At 44.6% G+C, this 22,993-nt stretch overlaps 1 protein-coding gene across 1 annotated transcript in view; it reads right to left on the reverse strand.

Annotated features, from left to right (window-relative positions):
• Positions 1–530: 530 nt before the first annotated feature.
• SCARF1 (scavenger receptor class F member 1) overlaps positions 531–22,993 on the reverse strand; it is a 135,049-nt gene continuing 112,586 nt past the window's right edge. Inside the window, exons 9-11 of the mRNA XM_082245150.1 lie at positions 13,787–13,911; positions 13,486–13,623; positions 531–1,717 (exon numbers count right to left, since the gene is read on the reverse strand). Of these exons, the coding sequence (XP_082101276.1) occupies positions 663–1,717; positions 13,486–13,623; positions 13,787–13,911 (1,318 nt within the window). The 3' untranslated portion in view covers positions 531–662. The remainder of the gene's footprint in view (positions 1,718–13,485; positions 13,624–13,786; positions 13,912–22,993) is intronic.

Consider the following 22,993-nt stretch of genomic DNA (forward strand, 5'->3'; position numbering starts at 1 on the left):
TATTCTTTCATGCAAGTGTTGTATGGTTCAAAAGAAGACCTGCTATTCAGTTCCAGTAAGTGAGACCAAGTGAGAATTGTCCTTGCCTGTACATAGTTGAATTTGGAGTATCCCAATAATCCCTTCTCCTATCCAAGTTCTCAAAAAAAAAAAAAAAATCCCCTAGACTGTTCATTGAAGACAATGAGCAAAAGAGTGTGTGTGCACCTGGCAGTGTGTGAAAATACCTGGTATCTGGCAACGGGATAATCAGAGGGAGACCCAGGATAGAACTATACTCAGCAGTCCCTATCGGGGCAGTGCTACACTATTATATTTGACTTTAATATATTTGGTTTTGTATGACATTTATTGATTAAAGAATGATGCACATTTTAGCGTTATAAATGTGGCAATTAACATTGTTTGACACTAAGTTTGGGTGTTGTAATACAGCAGCTGGTATATGTGTGATGGATCCTAGCACTAGTGATTTGTGGTAATATTGATTTGTAAATACAAGTCTATACATTTCACAAAAAGGCCCCACCAAGGGATCAAGAGCATTTTATTATCAGCTTTTGTTTTAAAAAATTAGAAAATGGCTCACAAAACTTTCTGTTGATATAATACCACAAATATCAATATGTAGATACTATTTGTTATATACAATAAATTGTCCTTTAAGAGCTGGAAGTCTCACATGTCATTTGAGCATCTTCATAAAGAGAAGATGGGTCTTGTGCATTGTCCTCAAAATTATTAGATATTGTAACATTTTCATACTTTGGTTCTGAATCTTCTCTTTCATCTGGACTTTGGTAAATGTGTTCACTATTTGGAGCTTGTTGCAGGGTTAATGGTTCCTGCAAGTTAGAATACATGTTATCAAGCTTCCCAGAGCTACCAGTCTGCTCAGATCCATGCCCATCTTCAGGAACGTTTTTTTTAAGAATGGAGGATGTTTGAATAACTGGTTTCTTATTTGCATTGTCCAGTAACTTACTAACAGGAGAACCTTTATTTGTGACTTTTAAATCTTCCTCACAAGTGGCCTTTATCTGTGAAAGTCTAGAGTTTGAATATTGCAACAAGCTTTTTCTAACAGGTTTCGGAATTCCTTTCTGAAAACTGCCAAAGCGTTTCAGAACAGCCTGGACCGCCCCATCCATATTGCCCTCTGATCTTCTTCGAGGCTTGTAAGACTTTCGAGGAGGACCAACACTCACATAAACAGTTGTAAGGTTATGACTTTTCTTTTTTGCTTCTGCACTTATATCTTTTAATCCAGATTCTGTTGACTCCGCTTTAAAGATTGGCTTTTGAGCATTAGACATTGTCCTTCGTCTCCCAGCTGGAGCACACCTCTGAAACTTGGGATGATCTTCTGGTTCTGGATTAGGGCTTACTTTGTCATAATTATCAGTGCCGTCGTCATACTGCTGTGCCTCATTTCCTCTAAGTGTCTGAGACTGTATAGATGGTAGTTTTGGGAGGCTCATGGCTAGTTTTGGCTTCCGGGCAAGGTTAGGTGTATCAGTTGTAGAAGATCTTCTGCATTCAAATTTGGTCCCTTCAGCAAATGACACAGAGGGTCTTTTCGCTTTGGCAATACTTGATGTCCTCGGAATAGAAAATGGAAGACAGGCCTCTTCTGCACTGAGAGCCATTGCTTCAGGAAACACATTACATTTGGAACTTATCTCTTGAAATCCATCAAGGTCAGCAACAGATAACCCTGTATGGCAGAAGAAGAGTCATCATTATTTCAAATGCCCAGGCATTCTTCCAAGGTATAGCTCAGGGTATTAGGAATGTACCCCTAATAATTGCATACTGAAAAAATATCCCTACTTTCAATATATAACATTTCTTTATCTATTAGTAAACTAGAGGCAGAAAAACTAATGAGCAAAGGGTCATTTTAATACTAAAAATAAAATATAAAACAATAAGGTAAATGCAGTCTTATTTTAACAAGTAGGGATGGGCGAATGGTTTGGCCCGAGCATGAGTTCGGACTGAACATTGGCTGTTCACCCGTTCAATGAACATCTGAATTATCCGGTCATTTGGTCATTTTTTCGGCCCACCAAATGACCACAATGCACTGCGCCGCCGCACAGTGCATTGGAAGCCCTGATTGGCTGAGGCAATGAAGCTTTGCCCAATCAGGGCACAGAGCACTGTCAGAGCCATGATTGGAGAAAGTAATCATGACTCTATCCAATCATGACTCATTGCTCTTAGTCCCACCCCACACTATAAAAGTATTCTTTCAATAGCGGCCATTTGTAGTGTGATATCGGAGTGGAGAGAGATAGAACAGGGCTCTCTTCAGTGCTACTAGAGAGTTAGTGTGTTATACTTATTCTATTGTCAGTGTAGAATATCAGTTTAGTGTGAATCTAGTGATAGTTCAGTCAGTGTGAGTGTAGTGCTACCATTAATTTTTACTTTAGTGTCACTTTAGTGTAAATCTAGTGATAGTTCAGTCAGTGTGAGTGTAGTGCAACCATTCATTTTTATTTTAGCGTCACTTTAGTGGGAATCTAGTGATAGTTCAGCGAGTGTATAAAGCAGGGCTTTTTTCAACCATGCCCCCCCCCCCCCCCCACATACACACACACCCTCCAAACCGCATCAAAATTGGGTGTGGCAAAATTTCACTAACAGTGGGAGGGTCTCAAAGGGGTATTTAATACCAGGAGTGCATTATGTACAGAGTGCAGAGTTTGGGAGAGGTTACACTAGAATGCAGAGTTCGAGGGTGTGCTGCACACAGAGTACAGAGTTCAGATGCGCTACACAGAGTGCAGAGTTTAGCCTTCTTCCACAGCTGCTTACCTCTGCATTCCCCATCCACATCTTACTTTTACCCCTCTTCAGCTCTGAACTCTGCATGCCACCCCCCCCCCCCCTTTCACTGCACCCATCTTCTCCTCACCTCCTTAAAAGCTTCATCATCTTCTACATGTCATACATTTGTTGCTGTATTAAGCTGAAGCACTCAGTCTCTTGTACCTCCTTGCACACTGTAGTTGGCTCTGCCTCTTTACTTTTAGGGAGATCATCCAGTGGGGGTGTCGGCATCTGCACTGCGCTCCAGGAACCTGCATCTCTCTTGTCCCCATCCTGCACTCTGCTGTTGGAAGACAAGCTGTCACTTGTAAACAGCCAGATATCTGTGTTTACAAGTGATAGTGGTGAGCAGGGAGCAGAGGGCCTGAGCCAGAGGTGTTGGAACTGAGTTTTGTCATGTTCCAGCTGAAAAAAAGCCCTGGTAGTAAGTAACCATTCATTTTTACTTTAGTGTCAGTTTATTTTGTCAGGGCAGGTTTACTGCAATATAGTTCAGTGCGTTAGTGCACCTTTAACAAAGTATATATCTGTGCGTTACTGCATGTTTAGCGCAGTATATTTCTGTGAGCTAAGTGCAATGCAACGCAGTATATTTCAGTGTGTTACGTGCCGTTTAATGCAGTATATTTCTTTGCTTTAGTGCATGTTTAATGAAGTACATTTCTGTGTGTTGGTGCACGTTTAACGCAGTATATTTCTGTGCGTTAAATCACATTTACAGCAGAATAGTTCTGTGCATTATTGCACGTTTAAAGCAGTATATTTAAGTGCGTTACGTGCCATTAACAGCAGTAAATTTCTGTGCGTACTGCACATTTGACGCAGTATATTTCAGTGCATTACTGCAGATTTAATGCAGTATTTATTCTGCGAATTAGTGCACGTTTAACGCAGTATATTTCAGTGTATTAAATGTTGTACAATGCAGTATACAGTATTTCAGTGCATTACGTGCCATGTAACACAGTATATTTCTGTGCGTTAGTGCGCGTTTAACGCAGTATACTTCAGTGCTTTACTGCAGGTTTAACGCAGTATATTTCTGTGCATTACTGCACATTTAACACAATATATTTCTGTGCCTTAGTGCATGTTTACGTAGTATATTTCTGTGCATTAGTGCACATTTAGCGCAGTATATTTCTGTGTGCTAGTGCAGTTTTACTGCAGTATATTGTAGTGTGTCGGTGGAGTGTGTTTGTGTAGAGAGTACTCAGGTTAAAGTGCACCAAACACCACTTTCCATTTGTAGCACCCTCCTAGGTAGGTGCTAGAGGGAGAAAGTATAGTTTTGAATCCTGTCTGCATACCAGAGGGATTTCAGGTAAATTTATATTGTTCTCTGCCTACCAGAGTTAGTGAGGTCTGCTCAATGTGCTCAGGTGCAACCCATTCTTCACACTGGTTCAATAGGGAGGCATATTGGACAGTGAGAGGAAACTTGACAAATGAGTGCACAAGTGTTTGATACAGCACTGGTGATATGGCAGAAGAAAGTGCCTCGTTGCATGCTGGGATACTGTATAAATGCCAGGAGCACATGTGCTTGGAGTCTTTCGGCTGGATAGCGGAGTCCTGGAGGGAGGGGGTGGCTGCCTCCTTCTCTGTAGAGGTGCCATGCAGCCTAAGGTAGTTGACCTGAGGGTCTAGAGAGAGCTAGAGAGGAACTGAACCCAGAGGTCCTGTGAAGCTGACTGAAAGGGGAGACGCTGAAGGATCTGATGGTGCAGTACAGTGAGTACAGATCTGTGTCAAGGGGCCATGAACTGAGGGGGGGCTACCCCTGCAGCTAGAGGAGTCAGTGGATGGGTGTCAGTAAAGGGGATGCTAGTGAGTGTCCTGAAGAGAGTGTAGTTCACCAATCTATTGCTGGAGAGGAAAGAGCAAGGGGACTTTCCATATATGTGGCAGTATGGATTAAGCAGTGCAGCTGCTTCCACAAGCAACCTGATGAGGCCAAGTTGAAAGTTGTCCTTATCCATTGTGAATATTTACAGTTGGAGTATCCCACTATTTCTCCCATCTAAGTTCTGTAATAAACATTAAAAACCAATACCCCTGGACTGTTTATTGAGTGACGAGCCATCGGGAGTAAGAAGGTATGTGTGAACTGTGCCCTAAGTGACTGTGTGCTGGTAATCAGAGGAGGCCTAACAAGTCATCACACAGCAAGCCCTATGGGGACAGTGCTACTCATTGATTAAAGTTCATCCACGTACACATTTCCACATATTTATTATACTTTGTTAAAAAGCATCTTCCCATCATTTCTTGGAGGGCCAACAAGGAGAGGCAGATGTTCCCATGGCACTGTGAGAGGGCCAGTAACATATGTGTCCACAGGCAAAGGTGAACGTGGTCAGTCCTCAGGCAAGGCCTCACTTCCTCTGTTTAGTGATGTTGCCTGTGCTGTCCAGCGACAGCATGCAGAGGAGGTGGTGGACTGGCTTACTAAACCATCCTCACCCTCCTCATCATCCGTCATCCAAGCAGAGACTAGTGCACAGTCCACTGCAGCTGCCAGAGTGGCTAAATCTGCCTCCTTGTCCACAGCTATTTCTGCCATAGCCCCAGCATCAGGCATGGAGGAATCAGCTGAGTTATTTGAACACAGCATCAGCCACTTGCTCCTTGACAATGCACAGCCATTACTTAATTCAGATGTTGGTTCTGAGGTTGAGGAAGGTAGGAACTTGAGCCTACAGAGAGGGGAGAACACTGGTACACAAATCGCAGCGTATTGCCAAGTTGTCTTCAGTGGTAATGAGGATGGAGGAGATAATGATGATGAGGTAACTGATGCGACTTGAGGGTAGAGATAGAGCAGAGGAGGAAAGTGGAGGGTGAGGCACAACCCCAAAGAAGCAGCTATCATGGAAGAGTAGAAAGCAGCAACCTATTTCATCACATTGTGGAGCTGTTATCTCCCGGTCTCCTTCCAACAGCTCAGCTGTCTGGGGCCTTTATTAGTACATATGCTGCCGATCACACTGTTGCAATTTGCAAACTTTGTCTTAAGCACATTAAGCATGGCAAAAGCACCAGCCATTTAGGTACCACATGTCTGACAAGGCAATTAACCTCCCACCCCTCAGCCCGTCGGCAAGAGCACCTAAAAGTCACACAAAAGGGACTCAGTTCTGTTCCTCCTCCTTACTCACTTCAGTCTACCCCCACTATACCTCATGACCTCTCAGCAGCCTCCACTGACAGGGATGATGGTATAGCGCAGGGTGTCCCAGGTCCTTACAGCACATCTGCCAGAAGCACACCACCAGCTGTAGACTATAGCCGGCAAATTTATCGGCCCCATCTGGTGCAGCAAAAAAAAAAATACAGTCACTGCCACCCACATGCCCAGCGCCTAAATGCAATCGTGTCAAGGCTGCTGGCTTTACAACTTCTGCCTTTCCATCTGGTGGATTCTGCCCCCTTCCGTGAAGTTGCAGAATGTTCTGTACCACAATGGCAGGCTCCCAGTCTGTATTTCTTTTCACGTAAGGCCATTCCATCTCTGTACTATCATGTGGAAAGCACTGTTGTGGCATCGTTGGGCAAGGCAGTCAGCCTCTAAGTCTATGTTATTGCTGACATGTGGTCCAGCAAGCATGCTCAGGGACGCTATATTTCATTCACAGCACATTGGGTAACTCTGTTTGCAATTTGTAAGAATGCAGGACAGGGCTCGGTGCTGCAGCTTATTGTGACGCCATGTCTTCATACAGCTAGTGGTAATGATGCGAGATTTGTCAGCTCTACCCTCTGTTTCCCCTCCTTCTCCTCCTCCTCCATTCCCTCCTCTGCTGAATTTTCCTACGAACCACATGTACCCCCTAAACGTTCAAGTGGCTATTCAATTAATCGGGCTAAAGAGTGCCATGCAGTGCTTCAGTTAGTGTGTCTAGGAGAGAGGAACCACACCAGGACATAAATTCCTGCAACTCTGTAGGGGCAGGACCAGAGGTGGTTCAAGCCACGCCAGCTGGAGCCAGGAATGGTGGTGTGCGATAATGGCACAAACCTCCTGTCCGCCTTTAGACAGGGAAAGTTGATACATGTGCCATGCTTGGCACATGTCCTCAATTTGGTGGTGCAGCGTTTCCTAAATAGGTACCCAGGGTTGGAAAATCTGCTAAAGTAGGCCAGAAGAGTCTGTAGCCATTTCAGGCAGTTATACACTGCCATTGCTCTGTTGGCTGAAATTCAGTGGGAATTCCACCTGCCCATAAACCGCCTGATTTGTGACATGCCCACTAGGTGGAACTTGACTTTGGCAATGCTGCAGCGGCTGCACATGCAGCATTGGGCCATCAACAAGCACCTGTGTGAGTATAGCACAACAACAGCCTCAGGCCGGCTAGGCTTTTTTCCCCTACATCAATAGCTGCTTATAATGCGCTGTACTGTCACCATTTTAAGAGGCCACAAGGATGGTGATCTATGACAATGTATGCATCAATGACACAATTCCTGTTTTGTTCCTGCTGGAGCAGATTCTGTTTGGCATTATGGACAGGGCACTTGAGGCAGAGCAGTGGGAGGAAGAGGAGGAACTTCTTTCCTCTCAAGATCCGCTTTAGGCAGACCCCATTCTTTCTACGCCACAGAACGCACAAGAGGAGAGGGGGGAGAAGGAGGATTCTGGCAGCTTTGGAGGCATTGAAGCAGAGGAAGACATATGTCAACCTTCAACAGATGGTTTTCCATCCCCAGAAGCCTTGGGAGTAGTACGTGGCTGGGAGGAGGCAGTTCCAGATACTGTAATCCTCAGTGACCCCAAGGAGTCTGCTTCTCATGTTTCCACAAACTTCCGGTGCATGGGCTCCCTCATGCTTCAAAGCCTGCGAAGTACCCAAGAATGCGTGGTATCAAGGAGAAGGATCATTATTGGTTGGAAACCCTCCTTAACCACAGTTTCAGGTCTCAAAACTCATCCCATCACCACAAAGGGTGCAGAAGATGAAATCTCTTGAGGACACTTTAAAGAGGAGTTTATCTAATGCTTTTCCTGTCTCTGTTAGGTTACAGTGTCATGGAAAACCTAGTTTTGAGGCTTCTGTTGATCAAGAGAGGAGTGGTGGAGAAGGGGGCCACCTAAGTGATGCATTTCTAAATTTTTTTAGTCCTCGCCACCCAGGGCTCTCAGCTTCTTCATACCATCGGCAGGGTCTTATATTGGGCACCTATTACTGAAAAAACTACACTAGAAAGAAACTATGGTCTTTCTTGCTTGAAAAGTGATATTTCAAAGTAGATCACTTATATCACTGATTTTCTTTATAAACCGTGCACACACCCATGCAGAGCAGCCACTTAATCCTTTCCTATTATTAGACTTCTTTGATTGAGCTCTGCACTTAAAATGCTGCCCCCCCCCCCCCTATTGGTGTATTTAACTGCCTTAGTTATAAATAATACAACTGCAGCTGTGCACTTCAAAGAGACTGATTACTGGATTAACTAAACAATATTAAGGGATAATGAAGAAGCATAATTTATTTGTGATGCATTCACAGCAGTACCCCATTGACACTTCCTAAATTAAATATCTATTTTTTGGAACTTGTACACACGTGTCTGATTTAAGTTTTTATGTAATCAAGCACATGGTGAAATAAGTGGGGTTTTAGCTCATACTTTTATTAGAGCCACTGCCAACCTAGGTTCAGCTTTAAGTGGAACTCTAGGTAGCTATAATTGCACAGTTATCAATAAATGCATTTTTAAGTACGGTACCTAAAGTATAATCTCAAGTAACTTTTAATTTTATTCCCATAACTCCCTACAAAAACCAACCTTTTCAAAAATGAAAAGTCAATCTTTCTGTCTCCGTCTCTCTTTCTGTTGCACTGTACATAGACTTGGTCTTCCATATTGTCTTTGAGTTAAGCCCCATCCCCATTGAAACAAAGTATCACCCAAGTCATTCAAAGACTGTTGAATGAAACAGATGGGTCTTTGCACTGGTGAGAAATTATTTTGACAGAACTTAGACTATAGCATACATCTGGCTGGGACTAAGAAGCCCCTGGGTGCACAGAAAAAAAGATAACCAAAGGTACTTTAAAAGTATCACAAATTATTTCTTTATGTCTATGGTACAACTGTGGGTTATAATAAAGATACAGTCTAACATTATAGAGCCATTTATTCCAAACTGCATACAGGTGTTTTAGATTTTTGGCCATCATCAATGCAATGTTTGGAAAAAAATAACTGCTAGGGCTTGGGGAGAAACATAAAGCCCTCTGCTGAACACAGCAGTAGTTACAGGCTGCATGCTTATAGAGTTACTGTGAGGTCTGCTAATTGTTCTGCAATTAACTGAACTACATAAAAAAAAAAATATATATATATTTTTTTTTGGGGGGGGGGGGGGGGTTGCTAATTTCTGATGATTGCACAATGAACAAACAGTGTGAGCAGGCAATAGAGAAAGAACACTGAATTCTGGAGTGCATCACTAAGGCTACATTCACAAGAGCTGACTCCAAAGTTATTATTATTATTATTTATTATTATTTCAGGTACTTATATAGCGATTTTCAGTGCAACTTTGGAGTCCAACTTTGATATGACTTTGAAGTGACTTTAATAAGACTTTTACACTCTTTGGCAGTGAAGCTGTGTCAAAGTCGGATCAAAGTAGTGCAGGAACCTTTTCTGAATTCGCAGCGACCTCAGTAGTGTCAATTGGAATGGCTCGCATAAAGATAGATGGTATTTCACATGTCCTTTGACTTTGGGTCTCACAAGTTGGATCCTAAATTGCAAGAGTGTGAACCAAGCCTTAAGGCGTTACTGCAGGAGGAAGGAGGCCCTGATTTCACTACGTACAGCTTTAATAAGACCTTTGTTAGAACACTGTGTCCAGGTCTAGAGACTCTCCTAAAGTAGGGTACACACGATAAGAAAATCAGAAGAAACATTCTTTACTTGGCACATTCGTTCAGTTTTTGTATACTGTGTACACAGTTTTCGATATCTGATTCAGACTTTCCAAACTAAAATTTCTGAAGAGACAAACTCCAAAATGTTTTTTCCGTTTGTGAACCGAACTAATGATTTTAGTTTAATGTGTACTTTTTTGTACAGTTTCATATGAGAAAAATTGGATACGAAAGACTGTGCATGATCAGAAACAATAAACAACAAAAAAAAGACTGTCGTTCGAGAGTTTGTCGGATATCTATTACCATCCTCGGTTTCAACCTGCTGTGAAACATTGAGGAAAACCGGACGATCATTCATCCGATTTTCTTATAGTGTGTAGTGGGCCTTACAAAAAGATACTGATTGGATAAAACAAGTCCAGAGACAGGCAACACAAATAGTATAAGGTCTGAGGAATTAAACATATCAGGAAAGACTAAAGGGACCTAATATGTACAGCCTTCAGGAAAAAAAAGCAGGGTTTGAAGACATGGATCCCCATAAGGTAAGTACACATGCTCTACATTTACAGAGTTGGCTTTGTTATTATTCACACTGTTTGACAGAATCACATTAAAGTGGTAGTTCCTAAAATAAAAAATAAAATCCTGGACCCCTTAAATTATTGGTATAATGTACTAGCATGCATTGCATACTAGCACAATATGAAAGATTTATCTGTAAAACGGATCCCTCCAGCGGTGTGCTGTCACCACTGCCAGAGCTTCCATCTTTACCCGGTCTTCCTTCCAGGTTCGCAGGCTCTTGCTGTTTGGCCAAACCGCGATGATGTCATTCCTGTGCATGCGCACTGGAGACACGATCTGGCACAGCACTCTGGATTGGCGGCACATTCAGTGTGCCCTTAATTCAGAGCCCTGTGCGCATGCGTCAGTGATGTCCCTGCCTGAAAACAACGGTGCACGTTTAGGAGATATTAATTTTACCTACAGGTAAGCTTTATTATGAGCGTGCCTGTAGGTAAAAGAGACAAAAGCTGAGTTTACTACTGCTTTAAGGCTTGTGGTATGTTGACTATCAGGGAGCAACATTGGCATACCATATACAGTATTGATATACAGGGCCGGCCCCAGCATAAGGCAGCTCAGGCGACCGTCTTAGGACAGAAGTAGAGGGGGGGTGCTTTTGCTGGCGCCACCCTGCTCACACCTGCTTAGCACAGCAGACCCGTGACAGGCAGTACAGAGCTGTCCGCTGTAAGCTGCCTTCAGCTGCTGCCTCCGCACTAACTTTCACCAGCAACAATGGTCCCTTTTCCTCCTCTCTCTCTCGTATGAAAGGCAGATGATGGCCTTTCATTTCCGTACATCAGGCACTTCTTATCTCCAGGAGAATCCCCTCCCACTTGGGCAGTAGCAGAACCACCTCTAGTCCAGTACACTCGTCGGTGGACTGGTGGAGACTGAGAGGAGAGTGGAGGAGCCGAGTGAGACCAGGGGAGGTGCCAGCAGGCACAATGCATGAATGGTACAGTCCACGGATTCTCAGTGGAAGCATGGCAGACTATTACACAGCCTGCTGCATGTACAGGTACATTATGGGGACCATCTAGAGATAGAGGAGGAATAGATGAGGACATAAGGACAGGGCAATGGAAAAAGAGAGATGGGGGCAGTTAGAGAGTACATGGGGACAGACAGAGCAGAGGAGATGAGACAAAACAAGACATCAACAATAAGGCCCCTTTCACATGGGACACACTTTGCTTTGCTCAGCAGGGGATCTGTCTGTTGATCCCCCCTGAGCAGAGCAGGAGGATAACAGATCAGCATCTGTTCCACTTATGCCAAGCAGAAACAGCCAACTCTGCTCTATGGACAGGCGATTGTAAACAGACTGCCTGTCCATTTACGCCTGACTGGTATCCGTCCTGATCTGCCCAAAAAGAGGGTAACGTATCCCCCTTTCTTTTGTCGGATCTGATTGGAGGTAGGTGGGTGTAAATGGACACAAGTCCATTTACATCCGCCGCTCCATAGAGGAGAATGGAGAGTCCGTTTAGGTCCACCTGAATAACTGACAGGTGGACCCCATCGGATCATTTGTGCGAAAGTGCCTAAAGTGCAATGTGATAGCTATCAAGAATAAAATATTCCCATAGTGTCCTACAGCCCACTCTCCCACAGTACTCTACAGCCCACCTTCCCACAGTCTCCTACAGCCCACCCTCCCACAGTGCCCTACAGCCCACCCTCCCACACTGCCCTACAGCCCACCTTCCCACAGTGTCCTACAGCCCACCTTCCCATGGTGTCCTACAGCCCACCTTCCCATGGTGTCCTACAGGCTGCATGCATGGAATGGACAATGTTGTAAGAAGGAATCTGGCAAACTCTGGTGTAAAGAGAACCTCTGATGTAAGGGGGCCCTACAGCCCACCTTCACACAGTGTCCTACAGCCCACCTTCACACAGTGTCCTACAGCTTACCTCCCCACAGTGTCCTTCAGCCCACCTTCCCACATTGTCCTACAACCCACCCTCCCACAGTGATCTACAGCCCACCTTCCCACAGTGATCTATAGCCCACCTCCCCACAATGTCCTACAGTCCACTCTCCCACAGTGCTCTACAACCCACCTTCCCACAGTTTCCTACAGCCCACCCTCCCATAGTACTCTACAGCCCACATTCCCACAGTGTCCTACAGCCCACCTTCCCGCAGAGCCCTAGAGCCCACCTTCCCACAGTGCCCTACAGCCTGCATGCATGGCATGGACAACGATGTAAGAGGGAACTTGGCAAACTCTGGTGTAAAGAGGAACTCTGATGTAAGGGGGCCCAGAGCACATTCTGGTGAAAAGGCTCATTCAGACAGGCATTGAGTCCTATCCTAGATGAAGAGCTGCTGTCTGTTGTGTGTCCATCTGTCTTGGAGTTGTGTGCAGGGATTCTGATGTAAGGGGGAACTCTGAAGACTCAAATGTAAGAGGAAACTCTGTGGACTCTAATGTATGATTGGTACTCTGCAGACTCTGATGTAAGGGGGGACTCTGTGGACTCTGCGGACTCTGATGTAAAGGGGGCTCTGGGAAACCCAATTGTAGGGCTGGAATGTTGGGGACTTTGATGTAAAGGGGAACTCTCATGTAAGGGGGGCTCTGGGAACCTTGATTGTAAGGAAGGAATGCAGGGAAACTCTTTTATGAGGGGGGACTTCTGGGGAAAAATCAGTGCACTCTCAGGTAAAGGGGATTGCTGATATAAGGGGGGATGCTAACGTACAGCGGGAATGCTGGGGACTTTGATTTATGGGGAACTCTGTGGACTCTGATGTGACAGGGGGGCCCTGGTGTAAAGAGAAAAAACTGAAGACTCTGAGGGACACTGATGTAGGAACGGAATCTGGGAACCCTGATGTATAGAGTAATGGTGGGGACTTTGATGTCTAGGGAGAGATTCTGATGTGCAAATAAAGTTCATGCCATATGGGGGTGGGAGTTTGCATTGTGAAGGGAAGGGGTTGGCGGGAGGATGGTGGGATGGGGGCACCAAAATGCACCTTCGCCTAAGTAGACAAAAATCCTTGCACCTGCCCTGTTGATGTACCAATACGTTTGAGAAGCAAATCAATTACCAGACCCAGAGCCAGTCATTTTTTGGTCTATCTATTTTAAACACTTCCACGATATACTGAAAATATTATCTAGTAATGTGCTTCCATCTGTAATTAGAAGAACTTATATATTACCTTCTCTGGGAGGAACACAGTAGACTGGGCCTTCTTCATCTGACTCAAAAGAAGAAAAAGAGTTCTCAGAGATCCAGCCAGTGGAGGGGGATTCAATGAAACTGTGGTTGAAAGGAAGTTCTGTATCGTGGTGAGAAACTGGAAAAAAAAACAGCAAGAGCTAAGAAAGCAGAACTTCAACTTCTTTTTCACACTTAGACAAAAATGAACATTGCTTGATTTATTACATTTGAAAAAATACAGTTGATTGTTGTCACAAACTAAAGTGATCAACAATAAGGTACTGTTGAGTTTTTCTTACCAGTAACCCAGGAAACTTTGTTGTTCCCAACAGAACAGCACGGCAAGAGGGAGCTAATGTTCACTAAGGCACCCTGGAAATTGTGCTTCATTCTTGATAAACACCCTTCGTCTCCATTAGACACTCTATAGTGAAAAGCAGATGCTAATGAGTATACCTCTGGGCACCAGTAAATTCATAACATTCATAACAAATCATAATGGAATATAACATTAATGAGATACTGATGTGAATATACATGATAATATTGACTAGGTGTATTTGAGACATGTTATGCTTCAATGAGGGGGTAAGACTTGTGTTATGGGGGGGGGGGGGGGGGTAAAAAGGATATGGGTAAGTGATCCAGTACCAGTGAGAACTTCCATATCAAGGATAACCATATTTTTACATCTTTTTACATCTTTTACTTTCCATAACATCATCCAGCTCTGCTTGTTCTTGGTGCCAAGACTGTGTGGTTTTAGCTGGCACATGATGGTCCAATACTTAAAGTGGAACTCCACCCAAAAGGGCAAGTTCTGCTTTAAGTCCTCCTCCCTTGAAGTTCTTCTCCCTCCCTGCAGTCTTCTGAGACATGTCACAACGTCTTCAAAGCCTTGAACGGGATCTCGTATGTTATCCGTTTGAAAAAAAAAAGAAGCTTTCTCCCGAGATGTCATGAAATCCAGGCGAAGGCTTTTTTTTTTTTAAATCGATTAATGTAATGTGGTATGGCATATGTGCAAGACGAGCTATTTGACATCAGGTACTCCAGCTGGGAAAGGCCTACACGTGACACCATTATGCTAATTGATGGCCAGAACACTGGTGTTTGGAGTTTGGAGGCAAAAAGAGCCGAGGCCTTCCGTCTCAGCACTCATTAACAATGTATCTCCTCCGCATAAAGGAAATCACAAAGATGTCCCAAGATGGGGCCCAGACCTCGCGGCCTGCAATAACGGATACACCACCACCAGATCACACTATCCCTGCATGGATCGTGAGTACAGTAATCAAATAACTAAAGCTGACCTGGATGCAAGTCTAGCCCTGATGTATGAGAAATTAGCGGATAAAGATCAGTCAGAGCTGCATAAATCCACTAGTACATTAACTCAGGAAATTGCATCACTGGGGGGTTGCACAGATTTACTTGAAACTAAACATGATGAACTTTCTCTTGCCCACAATGATCTCAGAAAATAATATTAAATATTGGCTGAAAACTTTACAATGCTGCAAGCACAAGTGGAAGATTTGGAAAATAGGAGCATGCGCATCAGAGGTGTTCCCGAGGCCATTGCAGATCTCATACCTGCTAATAATAAGTTATTCCATGATCTGCTGCCTGAAAGACGAGCATCTTCCTTCACTTGTGATAGAATTCATCGTGCACCACGCCCCAAACCTCCTGCTGATAAACCCCCTAGGCAGGGCTGTTGCTAGGTAGGAAAAAGACCAGGGGCTTCAGCCCGAAGGTAAATTATCCCACAACGCCCCCTTCCAACATCAGAAGGGGGCGTGAAGATCAGCGCCAGGGAGCTTTGCCCGGCACTGGATTAAAGGTGAGTGTAACACAAATTAGAGCATTTTAATGGGGCGACACTTCTGGACCCCATTACATTACACAGCCCCCACACCTCTGGACCCCTTTACATTACATAGCGCCCTTCCACACCTCTGGACCCCTTTTGCATTACATAGCCCCCCACACACCTCTGGACCTCTTTACATTACACAGCCCCCCCACACCTCTGGACCCCTTTACATTACACAGCCCCCCCACACCTCTGGACCCCTTTACATTACACAGCCGCCCCCACACCTCTGGACCCCTTTACAATACACAGCCCCCCCACACCTCTGGACCTCTTTTGCATTCCACAGCCCCCCACACCTCTGGAACCCTTTACATTACACAGCCCTCCTCCCACACCCCTAGACCCCTTTACATTACACAGACACCCCCCCCTACACACACACCTCTGAACCTCTTTTGCATTAAACAGCCCCCCTCCCCCACACACCTCTGGACTCCTTTTGCATTACACAGCCCCCCACACACACCAGATACCCCATTTCTACCATAGATACTCCCTGCACTGTCACTACTCCACCCCAGATACCCCCTGCCCTGTCACCTATCTACCCCAGATACCCCCTGCACTGTCACCTCTCTACCCCATATACCCCCTGTACTGTCACCTCTCTACCTCAGATACCACCTGCACTGTCACCTCTCTACCCCAGATACCCCCTGCACTGTCACCTCTCTACCTCAGATATACCCTGCACTGTCACTACTCCACCCCAGATACCCCCTGCACTGTCACTATTCTAACCCAGGTACCCCCTGCACTGTGATTACTCTACCCCAGATACCCCCTGCACTGTCACCTCTCTACCCCAGATACTCCCCGCACTGTCACCTCTCTACCTCAGATTCCCCCTGCACTGTCACCTTATGTGCTCCCCTCCAGCACAGTGATAAGGACTAACCTTTGTACCATGTCCTGTAGGCAGAAGGCGTTTCCAAACTCAACAATATCCACAGCCCAGCCCCAGTCACAGTTCTCACTGGCAGGACTGCTCTCTGGATCCTCGATGCACTTCCTGCTATTCATTTCAAATAGTCACACACATAATCTTCTTCACAGGCATAGCAGCACTGGCTGTACAATGGGGGTTGCAGGGTGGGCGGACACAGATGGATATGGACAGGGGGTGGAGCAGATTCAACCTCCCTACTCTTTCATGCACCTGGAAAGTGAGGGGGAGCTGCGATGTCTGCCCGACTCAAATCACAGCCAGCCACCAGCGCGCCTCTGCTAGGCAGGCTCTTCTTTCTGCAAGGAGCCTCTCATGTCTATGCATGGAACAAAGGGGCGGAGCCCCGCATGCCAGCCCCGCCCACACCCGACATCAATGCCTAAACTTGACAGCTCAAATCACTCTCCTTGTGGCTGCTCCAGATCGCCCACCAATTACTGGATGTGCTTTATAAATGGTACACTGCTGAGATATGTAGCCCCGAGTTCCCAGCTAACCTCAGGCCTTGGGTCTTGGGGCTAATGATTTTAAATAAGCAACAGGAGACCGGGGGGCTTTTTGGGGACCCACTCGGGGCTATATCCCCGGTCAGCCCCCCCCCCCTCCCGAAGCCACTGCCCCTAGGGACATAGTTTTGTGCCTCAAGGACTTTCTTGTTAAAGAGGACCTCCTGCATGCATCCAGAAATGTCCCTTATATTGTGTTTGAAGGCGCTAAAATTCAAACTTTTCCAGATATCTCACAAGCCACGATTGAAAAGAGACACAAGATGAAAGAAGTAACCTCTGTGCTACAATCAGCCAGCATAAGATACAGATGGGGTTTTCCCTTTAAACTCACGGTTCCACACAATGGTTCAGTATATGTTGTGTATAATGTTAATAAAGGGAAGGACTTGCTGATCAAGCTTGGACTGTTGGAAGCTGAACCAAGTGTTCGCCAACCATCTACCCCTAGATCCTCCCCTATTTGGGCAACACCAGCTACACGTCGAGATCAACGTAGATGGAGACAACCTTTCAGAGATGTGGCGGCCTAATATGAATAATTCTTTATCTCAGCAATCCTGCCGCTTATTGTTTACCTTATGGTAGTTGTTATCTGAGCCCCAACATGGGCTCTCATATAGAGGGCTCCGGGTTTTCAGCTTCCCTAGTTGTCTTTTTACAACACTGGTTGGATACATTTTTTGCAAAGAATGATTTAGCTGGGACCGGACTTGTGGCTCCTCTCTTTCTGTTGGGATGATTTTGACTTTTTTGACTTTTAGCACTTCCTGGTTAATAATCATACTATAGGCTTCATCTCTCTCTTTACCCATTGGTTTGTCCCCCCTTATTCACCCATGGGATCTTATTTGAGTGTCCGGGCGTGTCACCCCCCCCCCCGTGGGTGTTTGCGCCTTCTGAGGGCTCTGTGAGGTTCCATGTGTGGATGTTGGACTTTATTGTCCTCTGGAATTTCTTTATTTGGATGGGTTATAATTCTATACCTATCCCCCAATGTTGTACTCTGCTTCATTATTACTTTTTTATTAGTTCTACATATATTTTCTCAAGTAATGGAAAGTCATATTTACCTACAGTCCAAACTATATTAGGCTATGCTCAACCATATTACTATTTGCATAGTGTTTATCTGATGAATGGGTTGCCTGTTGGCGGGGGTTGCTTCCTCCCTTGTTGCCCTTTGGCTGCGCTATGACAATGGATTTGCTTCTATATGGAGGGATTGGTTCATTTTTCTGCTGAATGCTCCGACATGGGTGGTCTTTGAATGTTTTTTGTCTGCAACTCATCATATGAGCTCATTCTTTTGGTTTAGATATGGGGCTTAAAGTCTTATCGCATAATGTGCAGGGCTTCAACTCTCCACATAAACGTAAGAAAGCATTTAGGCAGTATAAACGCTTGGGTGCAGATGTAGTATTCCTGCTGGAGACCCATTTTGCTACCGCTAACCACCCTCATTTCATTAATAAGTCATATAAGCAGTTCTACTGTGCATCATTCACTAATAAGACAAGAGGAGTGGCAATATTCATTCGTAAAAATATGATATTTGATATCTCTTCCTCGTATAGTGTTCCAGAGAGTAGATTCCTAATTTTGAAGGGTATGATCTGTGGGAAATCGGTTACTATAGTTTCCTTATATGCCCCCAATGAGTCTAATTCTATTTTCTTAAAACATTTTTTAACACTCTAGATAGATGCCAATCTCCTCACATGACTGTTGGTGGGAATTTTAATTTGGCTGCTCACCCTGGCTTGGACAGGAGTTGTGTTACATCCTGTTCTAAAGCCTTTCCAAAGGGTTTGACTCATTCACTGAGTGGTTCTCAGTTGATTGACATGTGGAGAGCCCATAACATTGGTGTAGAAGCCTTTACATTTTATTCCCACCCCCATAATAGTTTTGCCAGACTTGATTACATTTTTTGCACGCCAATATTGCTGGCTAACTCTTCTAGTGCGGACATTCATGTTTGTCCCTGGTCTGATCACCATATAGTGGCATTCACTGCTTCCCAGTTGGGTATGGCACAGTCTTCATATTGCTGGAGGCTGAAAGACTCAATCCTTAATGACCCCTCTATCATCCATCAACTAACTACCTCCCTTAATGGTTACTTTGAAGTGAATGCTGCTGGTGACATGCCCCCCGACAACCATTTGGACCGCTCATAAGGCTGTCATAAGGGTCATATAATTAGCTTATCATCTGCAAAGAACAAAGCTAGATTGTCAGACATCAAGACTCTTACTAGAGATTTAGACCATCTTTATAATATTCAAAACCATTCTCCATCTACACAAAATATGGATCTCATTTTCTCTAAACGTAAGACCTTAGATGATTTGTTGTCTAAGGACACTGAAAAGACTTTGAGATGGTCTAAAGCTAAATTTCTATTGCACAGTAACTCAACCTCCACCATGTTTGCTAGGAAACTAAATCAAGTTATGAAACCTACTCATGTGTATAAGTTGAGGAGGGGTGATGGCAGGCTAGTCACCCACCCCAAGGAAGTGCTTGAAATTTTCACAGATTTTTATAAATCACTTCTATCTAAACCATCGCCTACCTCTAGGGGCTCATTTAATTCTTGGATGGATAAACTATCTATGCCCTCCCTTTCACCTCATCAGATTGAGGCTCTTAATGCCCCATGTACTGAATCAGAGGTTTTGGAGATCATTAAGTCCCTCAAATCATCTACTGCTTCAGGACCTGATGGCTTCTCCACTACCTACTACAAAACATTCTCCCCGATTTTGGTACTACATTTAAATAAATGATTTAACTTTATTCTTCAGGGTAATAACTTCCCTGATGAAATGCTGTTGGTGAATATGTCCCTGATTCCCAAGCCTAATTAAGATCATTCCCTTCCTCAAGATTTTCGACCGATCTTGGTCATGAATAATGATTTAAAACTCTTTGGGTGGTTCCTGGCCAATAGATTAGCCAATAATATCACTTTGTTAATAAATCCAGATCAGACTGGTTTTATTCCACGCAGGCAAATAACAGATAATATTCGACTGGTTACAAACATTATTCAAGATGCTAATTTACATGCACATCCTAAGTGCATCATTAGTCTGGACATCCATAAGGCTTTTGACGGTGTCAGTTGGTCTTATCTAGAATACCTCCTTCCTAGATATGGTTTAGGACTTTAGGTGATACATTTTTACTGGGCTTTAGGGCCTTATACAATACTCCTCAAACTAAAGTTAGGATCCCTGGATGTAACTCAGAGTTTTTCCAACTTAAAAGAGGCACTAGTCAGGGTTGTCCCCTTTCCCCTCTTTTATTTTCCTTAGCAATCAAACCATTTGCGTGTGCTATTAGAAATAATCCCAACATTAAAGCTTTTAGTAAAGGTAATAAAGATTTTAAAATCAGCCTATATGCTGATGATGTTTTATTGTTTCTATCAGATCCACATATTTTACTCCCTAACCTAATTTTGGAATTGAAGGCCTTTCAGGAAATCGCGGGTTTGGAGGTGAACATCTCTAAATGCTCAATTTTGCCTTTGAATTTGCCAAACTAGTTGACTGTTTCCCTAAAAGAAAGTTTCTCTTTCTCATGGTGCTTGAAGTCCTTTAGATACTTAGGCGTATAAATCACCCCGTATTATGAATCTCTATATGTGGCCAATTTTCCTAATTTGTTTGCTAATATCAGATCACTTATATCCTCTTGATCATCGTTTCACATTTCTTTTCTTGGCAGAATTGTTGCTGTAAAGATGGTAATATTGCCAAAATGTTAATTTTTTTTAGAGCCCTCCCAGTCACTGTCCCGTACTCCCATATCTCATCTTTACAAAGGGACATCAGTAAATTTGTCTGGAATGGTAAAAAAAAACCCAGATGTAATAAACAGGTTCTTCATGCCCCCCAGTTGGGTGGCCTGGGCCTTCCTGATTTCTGGTCCTACTATTTAGCAGTCAAATTTATACAACTTGCAAACTTGCACAGTGGCATTCTACTGAGACAGATGTTCCTTGTCTTGCCTTTGAGAAATTATCAATCTCTCACTCAATCCTTATTCCCAATCCTAATCGCAATCCTTACTTTGGTCTAAATCTATTGTGTCCAAATCTATGCTTCAATCTAATAAAATAATTAATCACCTTTATTAGGTTTTGAACAAATACAAAGGTAATTACAAATTGATCTCTGATGTTTCCCCATTGACCACATATTTGGGGGAGCTGGGTGCCCCCCCTTTTCCCCCATACCTTGATCTATTCACATCTTGGATCACTATTAGGGTTGAGCGAACCCGGACTGTATTGTTCGGGATCGTATCAGACTTTTGGGTATTCGGTACCCGGACACAGACCTGAACATTTCACTGTATGTTCGGGATACAATCCGTTGTTCGGTAATGTTATTTCATGTTTTGGCACGGTTTTAATGGCACGGTTTCAACAGCTGCAAGGCAGCCAATCAGCAAGCGTTTAACTAGTGTGCCCTTAGAAGCCATCACAGCCATGCCTACTAATGGCATGGCTGTGATTGGCCAGTGCAGCATGTGACCCAGCCTCTATATAAGCTGGAGTCACATAGCGCTGCGCATCACTCTGCTCTAACTATACTAGGGACAGGTTCCTGATGCTGCTGAGGAAGAGATAGGAGATTATTGTAGGGGCAGGCTGGAGATTGCTTTCAGGGAAAGAATAGGAAGAATCTTCTTTAATCAGACAGCGATCTACATTGATTTTATTGTGTGGTGCAGTGCACGATCTTTTTGCCCAGACCTGATCCCAGTGAGGAGGAGGGAGAAAAAATAAACTTTTATCAGTCTGTTAGGTGGGCAGCGTGCGGCATGTAGCGGCCATATAATGCAAGCTCAGTGCATATGTGTCTGCTTAATCTGGATTTAAAAAAGAAAAAAACTTTTTTTCTTCATATTTTACTTTGACATACAGTGTTTAGACACTGCTTTTCTAATCTGCTCTTCGAAAAGCACCAATTTAAGGGGAAAATAATTTTTTTCAGTTTTTAGGGAAAAAAAATATTTTTCAGTTTTTCATTCAAATGGGTTTTCTTTATTCAATAGCGGAATAGAACAACAACAGTATCCAACCTGATAGGCGTGCGGCGTGTAGCGGCCATGTAATGCAAGCTCAGTGCATATGTGTCTGCTTAACCGCTTGCCGCCCGCCCGCCGTCATATGACGGCGGAGCGGTGCGACCATTATCCTGGGCCGCCGTCATATGACGGCGGCACTTTAAGCAGGGCAGGCGCGCGATCGCGTGCGCGCCGCCGTGCACTGCCGGTGTCGGGGTGTCCCCGGGACACCCCCCGTCACCGGCAGGGGGGAAACAGCCAATGGGCGTGGCTGTTTCCCACGTGATCGGCTGTGTTCCAATGACACAGCCGATCACAATGAAGGCGCCCACAAGATGACCGCGCATGCGCGATCGGGAGCGCGCAGCGCGGTCATGTCGGTGGCACTGTGTTCCGTAGGAACACAGCTGTCACCGGCGGTAGTAAACAGTCACTGACAGTGACTGTTTACTATGTGATCGGCTGTGAATCCATTCACAGCCGATCAGAAAATGTAAACAAAGAGCAGTAACTCACTGTTACTAGCTCTTCTCTCCTCATACAGTTTCCAGTATGAGGGGAGCAGAGCTAGAAATAGTGAGTTACTGCTCTGTACACATGTAAAAAGTAAAAATCACACTAATAAAGGTCCCCACACAGTCCTCAGCCCCCCCCCAATGTCCCCTGTCACCCAACAGTCACCTCATCAGTGCCCAGAAATTGACACCCATAACGTTCACATGTGAGCGTAGCGATCGCAGGCAGAATCACTGCGATTCTGCCCGCGATCCGGAAATCATTGCAAATCGCGGGACGCCTGTGCGCTGCCCCTGATTTGCAATAGCACCCCAAACGCTGTGCGATGTTGCCGCCATTTCCGCCTGCCGAATCGCGGTAACATCGCGCAAACATCGCATGACGCCCCAAAAAAGGTACAAGAGTTTCTTTGGAGCGTCATGCATTGTTTGCGCGATGTTACCGCGATTCGGCAGGCGGAAATCGCAGCAACATCGCACAGCGTTTGGGGTGCTATTGCAAATCACGGGCAACGCACAGGCGCCCCGCAATTTGCAATGATTTCTGGATCACGGGCAGAATTGCA

Source organism: Pelophylax lessonae, assembly GCF_965119305.1.
Source record: "Pelophylax lessonae genome assembly, chromosome: 2".
In the NCBI taxonomy this organism is placed as follows: Eukaryota; Metazoa; Chordata; class Amphibia; order Anura; family Ranidae; genus Pelophylax; species Pelophylax lessonae.